This window comes from Ailuropoda melanoleuca, chromosome 18 (genome assembly GCF_002007445.2).
Source record: "Ailuropoda melanoleuca isolate Jingjing chromosome 18, ASM200744v2, whole genome shotgun sequence".
NCBI classification, from domain to species: domain Eukaryota; kingdom Metazoa; phylum Chordata; class Mammalia; order Carnivora; family Ursidae; genus Ailuropoda; species Ailuropoda melanoleuca.
Genome location: NC_048235.1, coordinates 34,067,906 through 34,082,127, shown reverse-complemented (window position 1 = coordinate 34,082,127; position 14,222 = coordinate 34,067,906). Strand labels below are relative to the sequence as shown.

The 14,222-nt window shown below is 39.0% G+C and overlaps 1 protein-coding gene and 1 pseudogene across 1 annotated transcript in view; one reads left to right on the top strand and one right to left on the bottom strand.

Annotated features, from left to right (window-relative positions):
• DDHD2 (DDHD domain containing 2) overlaps positions 1-14,222 on the top strand; it is a 27,975-nt gene extending 13,753 nt beyond the window's left edge. Inside the window, exons 12-18 of the mRNA XM_002917233.4 lie at positions 828-956; positions 1,068-1,223; positions 1,489-1,591; positions 1,724-1,894; positions 2,534-2,696; positions 11,488-11,595; positions 12,047-14,222. Coding sequence (XP_002917279.1) covers positions 828-956; positions 1,068-1,223; positions 1,489-1,591; positions 1,724-1,894; positions 2,534-2,696; positions 11,488-11,569 — 804 coding nt within the window. The 3' untranslated portion in view covers positions 11,570-11,595; positions 12,047-14,222. The remainder of the gene's footprint in view (positions 1-827; positions 957-1,067; positions 1,224-1,488; positions 1,592-1,723; positions 1,895-2,533; positions 2,697-11,487; positions 11,596-12,046) is intronic.
• On the bottom strand, positions 6,365-6,739 carry LOC105236734 (annotated as a pseudogene).

The window sequence follows — 14,222 nt, the reverse complement described above, 5'->3', positions numbered from 1 at the left end:
ACTTTCTGTCATTATAGATTTTGTTGACCTGGACATTTCATCTAAATGGAATTTATACAATATGCGGCTCTTTGTGACTGGCTTCTTTTACTTTAGAATAATGAACTTGAGGTTTATCCATGTTGTAATAGTACTCTGACATTCAATTTTTTTGGCCACTAAATTCCTTTCCATATCTTAGTAGTTATTTTTCACTTTGTAGCAGGTTGCTTAGTTCTTATTTAAGGCCCGGTTCTTGACCCGGTAACTGCATCATTTTCTATACCCATAGAGACATCCTACTTGCTTCTTAAAAGGGCATCGCCCTTCATTGCACCCCTTAGCGGCCCTCGGCCTTCCTCTGCATCATGTTCTGCTGTTGTTCCTCTCATAATGGTTGCCTAAAGTTCAACTGCTGCCCAAATAGCTGTGTACAGCTTTCATTGATTTAGAACATGTAGGGATGTCAGTTCATCACTTAAGACAACTTTTGTTTCCATCAGCTTTATCTTGTTTTCTGAGACTCTTCCTAGAATTATTCAAAACTTTTGGGGCGCCTGGGTGGCACAGCGGTTGAGCGTCTGCCTTCGGCTCAGGGCGTGATCCTGGCGTTATGGGATCGAGCCCCACATCAGGCTCTTCTGCAATGAGCCTGCTTCTTCCTCTCCCACTCCCCCTGCTTGTGTTCCCTCTCTCGCTGGCTGTCTCTATCTCTGTCAAATAAATAAATAAAATCTTTAAAAAAAAAAAAAACTTTCCTAAGTATCCTTTCAAACCGGTAAAAAACTGTATAATTTTTTGGATATTTTTACAACATAGCAGTTCCACGGAATTATTTTATTTTCTAGGGTATTAATAGACCAACCCTGCAGCCAGCTTCAAGGGTGACTGTATCTAACATCTCAAAAGAATCAGGCTTCTGCAGTAAAACTGACGCTACTGGAAATGGTGACTATCTGGATGTTGGCATTGGGCAGGTAACAATACTAATTAATTCTCTTTAGTCATTTTTTAGCCTGTTATTGGTGTGGTAGGAACAGATGTCACTTTTGTTATCAATGAGAGATACTTTTATATCCCCTTTCCAGGTGTCTGTAAAATACCCCCGGCTCATCTACAAACCAGAAATATTCTTTGCCTTTGGATCTCCCATTGGAATGTTCCTTACTGTCCGAGGACTAAAAAGAATCGATCCCAACTATAAATTTCCAACATGCAAAGGCTTCTTCAATATCTATCACCCTGTAAGCATTGGACAGCTGTTGTGTTTTTTCACCTGAATATTAGAGCTTATTGGTAAAGAGCATATAATTTTCTGTTGTGTTGATTTGCTTTTTTCTATACTATTTTGCGGCAATGAGACAGTTTACAGTAGTGTGAATCTGAAAGTGATGGGGCAGAACAACTTTTTTTTTTTATGAGCTTATAATTATTTTCATAATGATACACAGTTCCTAAGACTGTCTTTCTTAAGCAGAGGTATCTGTAGCAATTATTTTTCCTATGTAGTTTGATCCTGTGGCCTATAGGATTGAACCGATGGTGGTCCCAGGAGTAGAATTTGAGCCAATGCTGATCCCACATCATAAAGGCAGGAAGCGAATGCACTTAGGTAAGTCTGAGTACAGAACTTGTAATTCTAGACTGTGTGCGAACTGACTGGACCTCATTTACTATGTTTAGCTGCGTTGGACCCTAAACTCTTTGTAAACCATATAATGTTCTTTATTCAAATATGTTTCAGAATTGAGAGAGGGCTTGACCAGAATGAGTATGGACCTTAAGAACAACTTGCTGGGTTCACTGCGGATGGCCTGGAAGTCTTTCACCAGAGCTCCCTACCCTGCCTTACAAGCTTCAGAAAGTACAGAAGAAACTGAAGCAGAATCTGATTCAAGTTCAGAGAAGCTGAGTGGTCAGTGATACCGTACACTTTGATTTCCTACATTAGGTCAGATAAGAGTAACTCCATGGTGTGTATTTCTTAGTCATGGTATAGGACCGATGCTGTGAGCCCCAAAGGGCCTTTAGCTCTGCTAGTCTTTTCTATTGTCTAATAGCCACAAATTATGGAAAAATATTATTTGTGAGGAAAAATGTCTAGAGAAGCTGAACATCTAGGAAAGAGGCTTTAAAAGACATCCCTCACTTGGGAACCCTGGGAGTGATGTTAGGAGCCTCCTCTGTGAAGCACCTTGCATTTACAGGGGAATGTCGGTGTATTCATTGGTCTGTTTTATTTCACAGTTAATGTTGCATTCTTTTTGCTTTAATTTTCAACTGCCCAAAGATTTCTATCCCTACTTACATTCAGTTTATAAACCAGAGGCCAATGAATTAGCTATTAGAGGTACAGGAAAGAAAAAATGGGATTGAACAAAATCAGTGTGACTTGAGGAGAAGCTTTAAGGGGCTTGAGAGGAGGAAGATGCAGAAAGCTTTCTGAGCAGAGAGTCCCTCATCCTACCATAAACTTGGTAGCCCGAGGGGAAGTAAGGACAATCTTGGAGGGCTGGAAGCCTTTAGATCGTTATTATGGTTCTTCTGTGTCCAGATGTTAACACAGAAGAGACCCCTGTGGCAGTTAAAGAAGAAGTCCCACCCATCAATGTGGGAATGCTGAATGGAGGCCAGCGCATTGACTATGTGCTACAAGAGAAGCCCATTGAAAGTTTTAATGAATATTTATTTGCTTTACAAAGCCATCTATGCTACTGGTAAGTGATGTTTGTTTTTGTTTCTGGGTGTTTTGTTTTTTGGGTTTTTTTGGTCTAATTGTTTCACAGCTATTCGATAGATGTAGAAAAGGGAGGATAGGCTAGTGTACATTTGGGATTAGAGTGATTTCTCATTTAGACAGTTAAAAAATAACACAGTTATGTCATTTAAAGAAAATGATTTAAACACGTTGTTTTACTTTGCAATTGGGTAGAGCATGGGCTGATGATGCCAGCAACCACGAGTTCAGCTAGCTTAGTTTTTTTTTTTTTTAATTTAATTTAATTTAATTTTTTTTAAAGATCTTATTTATTTATTTGAGAGAGAGGGAACACAAGCAGGGGGAGTGGGAGAGGGAGAAGCAGGCTTCCCACTGAGCGGGGAGCCCGATGCGGGGCTCGATCCCAGAATGCTGGGATCATGACTTGAGGTGAAGGCAGGCGTTTAACAACTGAGCCACCCAGGCGCCCCCAGCTAGCTTGGTTTTAAAAGTGGTGTCCTTTGGTCATTGGTGGGGGACAGGATGGGTACATATTAATGAACTGGAAAAAATACATTACTGTTGCTAAAAGTATTTTAAACTCATTTGAAAGTATTTACAGTTGCTAGATCAGAATTTATTATTTTTGTTTTGTTTTAATGTTTAAATTTTAATGTTTAAATGTTTTTTCCAGATTTATTGAGATGTAATTGACACATTGTATAAGATGTGCAATATGATTTGATGCATGTATATATTGTGAAATGATTAACACCTCCATCACCTCACATAATCGGCGTGTGTGTGTGTGTGTGAGAGAGAGAGAGAGAGAGAACATTTGAGAATTACTCTCTTAGCAACTTCCAAGTATATGATACAGTATTATTAACTACAGTACCATGTTGTACATTAGGTCCTCACAACTTATTCAACAGAATTAATCATTATTAAATATAATTATCTGATGGGTTGTAGAATGGATTAATAATGCTTACTGAAATTCATACGTGGTAACAGAAAACTTAATTACCAAAGAAATTGAAACTAAAGGAAAATATAGCTAGGAAAATAAGGTGGGTAAGGGATAAGGGTTAAAAAATGCATGCTTTTAGGTTGATTTTTTTTTTTAAGATTGTATTTATTTGTTAGCGCACAAGCTGGGAGAGTGTGGCAGGCGGAGGGAAAAGCAGAACCCTTGCTGAGCAAGGAGACTGATGCGGGACTTGATCCCACCTGAGCCGAAGGCAGACACTTAACCAACTGAGCCACCCAGGTGTCTCACTTTTAGGTCTTGAGAGGAATTTTTTTTATTGAATTCTGGTAAAGGGATTATTATTTGATACAATCAGTCTCCTCTCTATATAATAAATACAGTAGGGGCCATGACATAGTCAAAATGCAACTCAATAAAAGCAATCCTGTAAGAAGCCAAAATAATGCTCTTAAGAATGATCTCTGTTGATATGGCTTGATAGAAATCTGAAAAAGGCATTTCTTACTCTCTTTTTAAAATATGGATCTTTTTTTTCTTTTAAGGTTTTATTTATTTGCCAGAGAGAGAGAGCACAGCAGGGGGAGCAGCAGGCAGAGGGAGAAGCAGCAGCAGGCCCATCGAGCAGGGAGCCCGATGTAGGGCTCCATCCCAGGACCCTGGGATCATGACCTGAGCCAAAGGCAGACGCTTAATGACTGAGCCACCCAGGCGCCCCTTAAATTATAGTTCTTTATTGTTTTTTTTAAGGTTTTATTTTTATTTTTTTTTTAAGTTTTTTTTATTCATTTGAGGAGAGGATGAGCGGGGGGAGGGGCTGAGAAAGAGAGGGAGAAGCGGACTCCCTGCTGAGCAGGGATTCTAACATGGGGCTGGAAACCAGGACTATCCCAGGACCACGGCTCAATCCCAGGGCCCTGGGATCATGACCTGAGCCGAAGCAGACACTTAACCGACTGAGCCACCCAGGTGCCCCCCTTTTTTTAAAGTTTTTGTTTAAATTCCAGTTAGTTAACATACAGTGTAATGTTAGTTTCGGATGTACAAGGTAGTGATTCAGCACTTCCACACACAGGTCATCACAAGGGCACTCCTTAATCCCCGTCACCTCTTTAACTCTTCCCCTCATCTACCACCGCCCTGGTAACCATCAGTTTGTTCTCTATAGTTAAGAGTCTGTTTCTTGGTTTGCCTCTCTCTCTCTCTCTCTCTCTCTCTCTTTTTTTATTTCCTTTCCTTGTTTATTTCCTAAGTTCCACATATGAGTGAAATCATACAGTATTTGTCTTTCTCTGACTTATTTCACTTGGCATAATAATGCTCTGTAGCTCCATGGCAAGACTTCATTGTTTTTTATGACCGAGTAGTATTACATTGTGTATAAAAACCACCTTTTCTCTATCCATTCATCTATTGATGGACACTTGGGCTGTTTCCATAATTTGGCTATTGTTGATAATGCTGCTGTAAACATTGGGGTACACAGGTCCAGGGTGGCACAGTCAGTTGAGCACCCAGCTCTTGGTTTTGGCTCTAGTCGTGATCTCGGGGTGATGGGATTGAGCCCTGAGTTGGGTTCTGTGCACAATGCAGAGTCTTCTTGAGACTTTCCCTCCCTCTCCCTCTGCCCCTCCTCCCCACACTTCCTCACTCTCTCAAATAAATAAATCTTAAAAAAAAATTGAGGTACATGTATCTCTTTGAATTAATGTTTTTGTTTTAGAGAGAGAACATGCATGGGGGTGAGGGAAGCGATAGCGGGGAGAGGCGGAGAGAGTGGGAGAGGGAGGGAGAGAATCTTAAGGAGGCTCCACGCCCAGCTTGGGCTGGCACAGGGCTCGATCTCACAACCATGAGATCATGACCTGAGCCGAAATCAAGAGTGCTTAACTAACTGCACCACCCAGGTGTCCCTGAATTCATGTTTTTGTATTCTTTGGATAAATATCAAATAGTGCAATTGCTAGATCGTAGGGTAGTTCTTTTTTTTTTTTTTTTAGTGATTATACTGATTTTATTACTTTTACTGAGCCATTTTCTTCACATTCAATGCAAAGAAATAAAACAATATAAAGAAGCATATGGGGACGCCTGGGTGGCTCAGTTGGTTAAGCGTCTGCCTTCAGGTCAGGTCATGATCCCAGAGTCCTGGGATTGAGTCCCTTATCTCACTCCTTGCTCATTGGGGAGCCTGCTTCTCTCTCTGCCTGCAGCTCCCTCTGCTTGTGTGTGTGCGCGGGCATGCTCTCTCTCTCTCTCTTAAATAAATAAATAAAATCTTAAAAAGTATGTTCTCATTATTCACAATAAAAACGGTCTGCTTCATTCTGCAGGACTGGGCATATTATATAATAACAGGGAGCACTTAATGGCTCAAGTGGATCAAAGTACCATTTTGATTCCGTCCCATTGAATAGAATCTCATACATATTTGGTGACTGGACTTACTCCATGGGAGCTATGATGTATTGAACCATTTCTGTGGTATCCCCAGATCTCACTAAATAAGAAAAGACACAAGAAAAGATAACGGTCTGTCCATAAATTATACCTATAGGCTCTTTCTTTGGTGTAAGGTGGGAAAAGAGGCCCTTTCCAGAGTACGTGCATACAAGTATTCTTGTGGTCTAAAGATTGCTGGATTGATATTGTGTCTGCTATAATGAAATAAGGTGTGTATCGAAACCATTGCCAGATTAAGGAACTTCCACAACTTGTCTCAATTCTTCAAATAATGGAGCGATTTCCTTTTCGAGGCTGACAGTTAGTCCTGTACGGGCATTACTGCTGGCTACGAAACTCACCACCAAAGGTCAATGATTGCATTGAATGGCGTGGTAGGTATTATAGTAACAGATGATACTTTTATTTTTTGAAAGTCCAAGCTTGCTCCCTTGGTTTGTTGCAAGGGCAAAAGTAGGTAAGAAACCAGGTCTGAAAGCATGCTCTGAAGCACTATCATTGGCTGCTTTAATAACAGGCACTGTGTGTGACACGACAATAGCCCTTCAACACAGCCCTTCAACACGGAGTAATTGTTTATACAGGAATTGCCTTAGGTCATCTGCCATGATGAACCCCTTCCTCCCGCAGGATCTCCATTCCTGGCTTTCTGGGCTGCTGTGTTCTCTTAGCCCTAAATTCAGGGACAGCTTCAAAGACAGTCTTGATCTTAGGGTAGTTTTATTTTTAACTTTTTGAGGAACTCCATACTGTTTTCCAGAGTGGCCGCACCAGTTTGCATTCCTACCGACAGTGCAAGAGGGTTCCCCTTTCTTCACATCCTTGTGAAAAGGGCATTCTTTAGGGCTCCTGGGTGCCTCAGTTGGTTAAGTGTCTGCCTTCGGCTCAGGTCATGGTCCCAGGGTCCTGGGATCGAGTCCCACATGGGGCTTCCTGCTCAGTGGGAAGCCTGCTTCTCCCTCTCCCTCTGCCTGCCGCTCCCCATGCTTGTGCTCTCTCTAACAAATAAAGAAATAAAATCTTAAAAAAAAAAAGGCATTTTTTAAAGATTTCTGAGTGTGCATACATTCATATGGTTCACCATTCAAAGAAAGACAAATAATGAAAGCCTCTCTTCCATTTTGTTCCCTGCTAGATAGTTCTCTCTCCATATGCAAGTAACATGCATTTCTTCAAATTTTTTCTAGAGGTCTATTTTATGCGTACACAGCACAGGTGTGAGTGTGTGAATATATTATTTCTCTCCTTTAACAAGTACAGAGAGTGTCATATTATAGGCATTGTTATGTAACCTGGTTTTTCTACTAGCAAGTCTTGGAGTTTTTTGCCTATCATATATAGAGTTTCTTCATTCTTTTATAGCTTTAGTATTCTGTATGAATGTACCATGATTTATTTAATCCTGTATGGAGGGGTTACTTTAGATTTCTGTCTCTTGCTCTTTACACACCTTGTTTATGTCATTTTACCTATTCATGAGTATATCTGTGAATACTTAGAATTGGAATTGCTGGCATAAAGGATACATGGATTTGTAATGTTTGATAATTATTGCCAAATAAAGGTTGTACCTTTTTGTACTCCCACCAGGTATATATTTTTCCCCACAGCTTTTCCAGCACAGTTTTATCAGCTTTTTCAATCTTTGCCAATTCTTTGGGTGAAAAATGGTCCCTTACTGTAAAAAAATACATACCTTTACATATATAAATATGTAAATATTTACATATATAGACTTTGAGGCATAATTGATATATAATAAACTATAAATATTTAACATATATAAATTTGATGAGTTTTGACATATATACATCTGTGAAACCATCTACTATAATGAAATTAGTGAACATAACCATCCCCAAGTTTCCTTGTGCCAATCTCCAGGGAACCACTGATTTGCTTCTGTCACTATAATTAGTTTGCATACGACTTTTATATAAATGGAATCATATAAACTCTTTTTTGTATGATTTCCTTCATTCTCTCTGTTTTGTGTATCAGTTTCTCCGCTTTTTATTGCCAAGTAGTATTCTGTGGTACGAGTGCACCGCAATGTGTTTATCCATTTACCTGCTGATGGACATTTGGGTTGTCTCCAGTTTTTGGCTATTACAGATAAAACTGCTGTGACCATTCATGTGTAAGACTTTGTATGGACATGTTCTTTAGTTTCTTTTGGGTTGATATCTAGGAGTAGAATAATGGCTGGGTGTCATATGGTAAAAGTATTTTCGAAAGAAACCACCAAGCTATTTTCCTGCCAGCATTTTCCATTCCCATCAGCAGTGTTGGAGAGTTCCAATTGCTCCATATCCTCAAGGACACTTGCTATGATTAATTCATGATTTGTCTCTTAGCCTTTCTAAATGGGCTGTAATAGCACCTCATTATGGTTTTAATTTGCATTTCCCTAATGAGTAATGATGTTGAGTATGGTTTCATGTGTTTGCCATCTACACATCTTTGTGTTTTTTAAAAAAGATTGTATTTATTTATTTAGAGAGTCTTTTTTTTTTTTAAGATTTATTTGAGAGAGAGAGCAGGGAGGGACAGAAGGAGAGGAAGAGAATCTCACGCAGACCCTCTTAGCCCCATGTGGGAATCGATCTCACGACCCTGAGATCATGACCTGAGCTGAAACCAAGAGTCAGACACTTAACTGACTGAGCCACCCCAGTGCCCTGCCATCTATACATCTTCTTTGGTGAACTGTCTGTACAAATCTTTTGCCCGTTAAAAAAAAAAAAATAGATTATCTTATTAAATTGCCTGAGTTCTTTCTATACTATAGTTACAAGTCGTTTTCAGATACATGTTTTTTCCTCGGTTTTTCATTTTTCTAGCAGAATGTTTTGAAGAGCAAATGTTTTTGACTTTGATGTAGTCCAATTTGTTGACATTTGTGCCTTTTTAACATATTTAAGATATCTTTGCCAAATACAAAGCCATTAAAATATTACCTGTGTTTTAGAAGTTATATCATTTTAGCTTTTATATTTAGATCTGTGATCCATTTTGGTTATTTTTTTAATATGGTGTGAGGTAAGGATTGAAGTTCCTTCATTTGCATGTGGCTGTCTAGTTGTCGTAGCAACATTTGTTGTAAAGTTTATTCAGATGGAGAAAACATTGAATTGCCTTGGCTCTGTTTTGTTCCACTGGTCAATTTGTCTGTCTTTATGCCAGTAAAACACTGTCTTGATTACTGTAGTTTCAGAATAAGTCTTGAAATCAGGTATTGTGAGTCATCCGACTTTATTCTTCTTTAAAATTATTTTAGCTATTGTAGGTTCTTTGCATTTCCACATATGTTTTAGATTGAGCTTGTTAATGTCAACCAAAAAGCTTTCTGAGATTTTGATTATGGTTGCAAATATTTCATCTACAGATCAATTTAGGGAGAATTGACATCTGAATAATACTGAGTCTTCTGATCCACACACACAGTATGTCTCAGTGTATTTTGGTCTTTAATTTCCCTCAGCAGTGTTTTGTAGTTTTCAGTGTATGTGTTTTGCATGCTGTAGTTTTTAAACTGCAGTCTTCGTATGCTCCTTTTCCTCTTCAGATCAGATAAATCTTCTGCCTTTTATTATTAAAAAATTGCATTCCTCTGGTTATGAATAAGATTGAGCATCTTGACGTATATTTAAGGACCATTTTTATTTCCTTTCCTGGGAGTTATCTATATTCTTTATTCTCTTTTATATTTATGTTTATTGTCTTTTTTGTTGTTGATTAGTCTGTGATGAGTTGCAAATGCCTTTTCCCCAGTTTGTCTTTGACATTGCAAACATTGGTGTTTGCTAAGTGGAAAAGATTGTTTTTTTATGTGGTCATATTTCTTGATTTTTCCTTTCTGGCTTCTAGAATATGTGCCATATTTAGATCTTCTTTATCCTCCGAAGAATTCCTTACCACAGTTTATTCTGATATTTTATGGTTTCATTTTTACATGTGAATGTTTGATTCAGTTTGGATTTATTCTAGTAACAGGTATAGATTGGTTCAGGTCATTTTCCAGATGACTATCCATTTGTCACAACACCGTTAGTAGATTTGAGAGTCTCACTCTGTTAAATTCCTAAATAGATTTAGGACTACTTCTGAGCTTCCTCTTCTTTTCTATCGATCCATTCATTTATGCACCAGGATCACGCCGTTTTAACATCTAGTTTAGCTAATGCCCCCTCACTGGCATAGGAGGAATTTCTTAACCTGAAGTCTGTGTATGGGATTTCTGGGGTATACAAAAAGCATATGAATCCAATGAAATTTTATTTATAATTTTGGATATATATATATGATCTTTTCTGGGGAGAAATCCATTGGTTTCATTAGATTCTCAAGTAGATACATGATTCAAAAAAATGTTGAACCATGGATCTAGAAAAATGTTTGAGCTGTGTATCCTTAAGGCAGTCCTTCATGATGTTTTTTTATAGTCAAATTTCTTTATGAACTGGATATAAGTAATTGCTTGCGCACACACAGAATAATATCTGGAAGATGCATGAGGAGTTGATAACATTGATTGTCAGAAGATGGGAACTAGTGGTTAAGAAACAGGTGGAAGGGAAACTTCATTATTATACTCTCATATCTTGAACTTTGACCCATATGGTTGTATTATCTTTTAAAAAAAAAGGTGAATAACATTTAAAAAATTAAGGTGACCAACTGGATGGCTCTTCCATATTGTTCCAAGATGGGCTCTGTGGAAAGCGAATGGTTCTTGTTTGGTCATTTAGTACTAGTTTTTTTGTATTACCAGACATAATGCTAGACATTTTTTTAAAATTGTAGTTGACATACAATATTATATTAGTTTCAGATGAATCACTGCATAGTGAATTTACAATTTTTTACATTACTCAGTGCTCACCATGATAAGTATAGCCACCATACGTTATTACAGCATCATTGACTATATTCCCTGTGCTGTACTTTTCATCTCCATAACTTCTGTATTTTATAACCGGAATTTTGTACCTCTTAATCCCTTTCGCCTATTTTACCCATCCCCCCATCCCTCTCCTCTCTGGCAACCACGTTTGTTCTCTGCATATATACGAGTCTGGTTTTTGTTCATTTGTGTTGTTTTTAAGATTGCACGTGGAAGTGAAATCATATGGTATTTGTCTCTTACTTCACTTAGCATCCTCTGGGTCCATTCGTTGTGGCAAATGGCAAGATTTCATTATTCTTTATGGCTGAATAATATTCCACTGTAAAATGAAATTTTGTAACAGAACTCGTAGGGTGGTTTTGTAGATTACATGAGATAATATATGTATAACATCTAGTGTAAACTTCAGTTTTCTTTTTTTTACAACCCAAGTTTTTCTCTTTACAGGGAGTCTGAAGATACAGTATTGCTGGTCCTCAAAGAAATCTACCAAACCCAGGGCATCTTCCTTGATCAGCCTTTACAGTAAAAATGAACCATGTATGGCTGCTTAATGTAAGTTTTTTAAATGACATGTATGTAGCATAGTTCCTACATATTAACATGTCATGAGGAACAGTGTAGCCTTGAGCTCTTTATAAATGTGCTTGTCTGTTGCCTGTCACCAAGGTCTAGGTTATTATTCATATTTAGAGGAGCTCTGGTTAAAATTGCTGAGGAAAAAGTGCAATAGCCCATTTAGAGAAAGTTTGTGTGTGTTTTTTCAAGTGACTTGGTCCAGTAACACCTGTGATTTTTTAGGATCTAAACTCAGAATCTAAATAGTTCTGGTCATCTAAGAGTTCCATGGCAACAGTTACAATTTTAATGATGAACAGCCCATCCTGAGATTTAAGTCCCGCCTTTTAGATGTATAATGAGAAAGTTCATGCATTAGACTCCGGCATTCTGCCTGGCTGCTTTCCAGTTGTGACTGCATCGTGACCTCTGTTCTGCTCTTCCCTAGACGGACACTGAAGGATCCTCCCCCCGCAAATCCACCTGCTTGTCGCTGCAGTTTCCTTCTCCGCAGCTGCGTGATTTCCTGCATGTTGCCTGCCACTTACTTAGTCCCACTGGGGCCTTTGGAAGCTAATGTTGTTATCTCGGAAGTGAGTGGAGAGACAAAGGGAAGACCCTGTTACTTCTTACAACTGGCTTCACAGAAGCACTTGCCACTCTCCACTCTCCACAGTGGGGGCTGTTTGCATCTTTAATTCTGGATGGCAGGTGCGGTCCTTTATTGCTTATTACTTGAGATAGTATAAAGTCTGTTTTGAGTTTGATTTCTTTTGGCTTGGTAGAAATTTTTCTATGAAATTATTGCTTATCTTCAGCAAATGTTCTAGTTTGGAAGCAGGCTCTGGAGATTCAGAAGGCATTTTGGGGTACACTTATCTCTCATTGGCGTTCTCTGCATTTGAAGGCTGCGTGGGTATGGAAAAGACTGTTGGGCAACTTCTTTTGAGCCAGCTTTTCTTTTCTTTTCTACAAATACTGTGTGAAGGACTAAACTGTGGCTACAGAGAGTATCGTTCACTCTCTACAGCTGACGGTTGATCGCAAGGAATCACGGATGCTGTTCATTTTCACGGCTGTTTGAGCTGCTCTCGGAGTTGACAGTGGATAGTTTAGTTCACATCAGGTGCATCTTTATAGAGCAAAGAGGTTATATATCCTAGACCTGTTCTTTTATATCATGCTTCAAATGGGGAGACTCTAGATGAAATCTGACTTGGTTATTTGATAGTAGCTTCTGTTCTTAAGTTGAGGGCAAAGTTATACAGGCTGACAAACCGGAAATCACACAGCTTGACAGGCTGCTTTGGTGATGAATAAAATCTTTCAGTACATTTAAGGTGAAATAGAATCTGTGAGAGTCAACCACTGTATCCACTTGGGTGAAGGCAGCATTGTGTGTCCTCTTTGAAAACACTGTGTAAACACCATTGCCTATTTGGGTACCCATAATCCAGAAAGCTTATCTGAAGGCCTCATAGCACAGGCAGTGTTGGCTGGGCAGGTGGCTTTGCCTGGGGAAATGTTTCTTATTCTGAGAGGAAAACCTGTGCCTGTGGGAGCCAAGGAACAGCCAGCGCAGAGTCCGCGTCAGAACGTGCAAAGTGAGATGTACTTTGAAAACGATGGGTGCGCATAGACTGATTTTTCCCACGGCATCTGCTCACCGCTGTGCTGTATTTTCTTTCTCATTGGTCAGAGTTTGTCATCGACCTTGTAGTTCTCTTTGTGATAGTCCTTTACCCTCCTCTCCGACTTCCATAGGCCTGTTTATAGAGCGGCATAGGCAGGTGTTTTTGTTTTTTATAAAAAATGGGGTTTTTTGTAAATATATCATGGTATCCAGTGCATTGGCATTTAACATTCACTTAAGCCATCCCTTTGACAGCAGTGGTCTCTGTCCCTTTCCAGAGAGAAAAGGAAAGGGAAGGTTAAATCACCGTCACCCTAGAGATGGCGGAGGTAAGGCTGGGGAACAGGAGCCGTGCCTGGCCTTTACTTGTCCGTCTGCTTGTAGACTAATGCTGAGCCACTAAGAAGTGTCAGAGGCACGGACTTCTTTTATTTTCTTTACTATATAAACTCAGTTTGAAGTAAGGGTTACTGAGAATTAAGTAGCATTCAATTATATTTTAAAGGGGAAGCTTTTGTCAAGTTTTCAAATTTAAATTTGTTCTTCATATTAGCAGAATAGATACTATTTATGAGTAAACCAAAGGACAAGCGAGAATGAGTCCCTGTAACCAAAGATGAGCAGCATAACCCTGGGTAGCTAGATAAACCCCTGCTGGCGCGAAGAAGCGTTTGCTGATGGTGAGGGGCAGGCAGCTGTGAAGGAACTTTGTATCTGTCTCTGCACCTGTGGCATCATGACTGTACAGTACGTAGGGTACTGAACTCGGTTTGAATTCTGTATTTCGTTGTACATGATTTGTGCTTCTTCAGTTGTATCATGTGGAATCTCTTGACCAAGCCTATTTTTAAACTCTGTAGAGTATCATTTTATACATATTCCCTGCTACAGAATTTGTATTGCTTATCTCAGCAAGAGATTGTCTGCATGGAAAGATTAATAGCACTGATTAGCTTTCTAATATTTTGCACTTTTTGAAATGTTTGTTTTT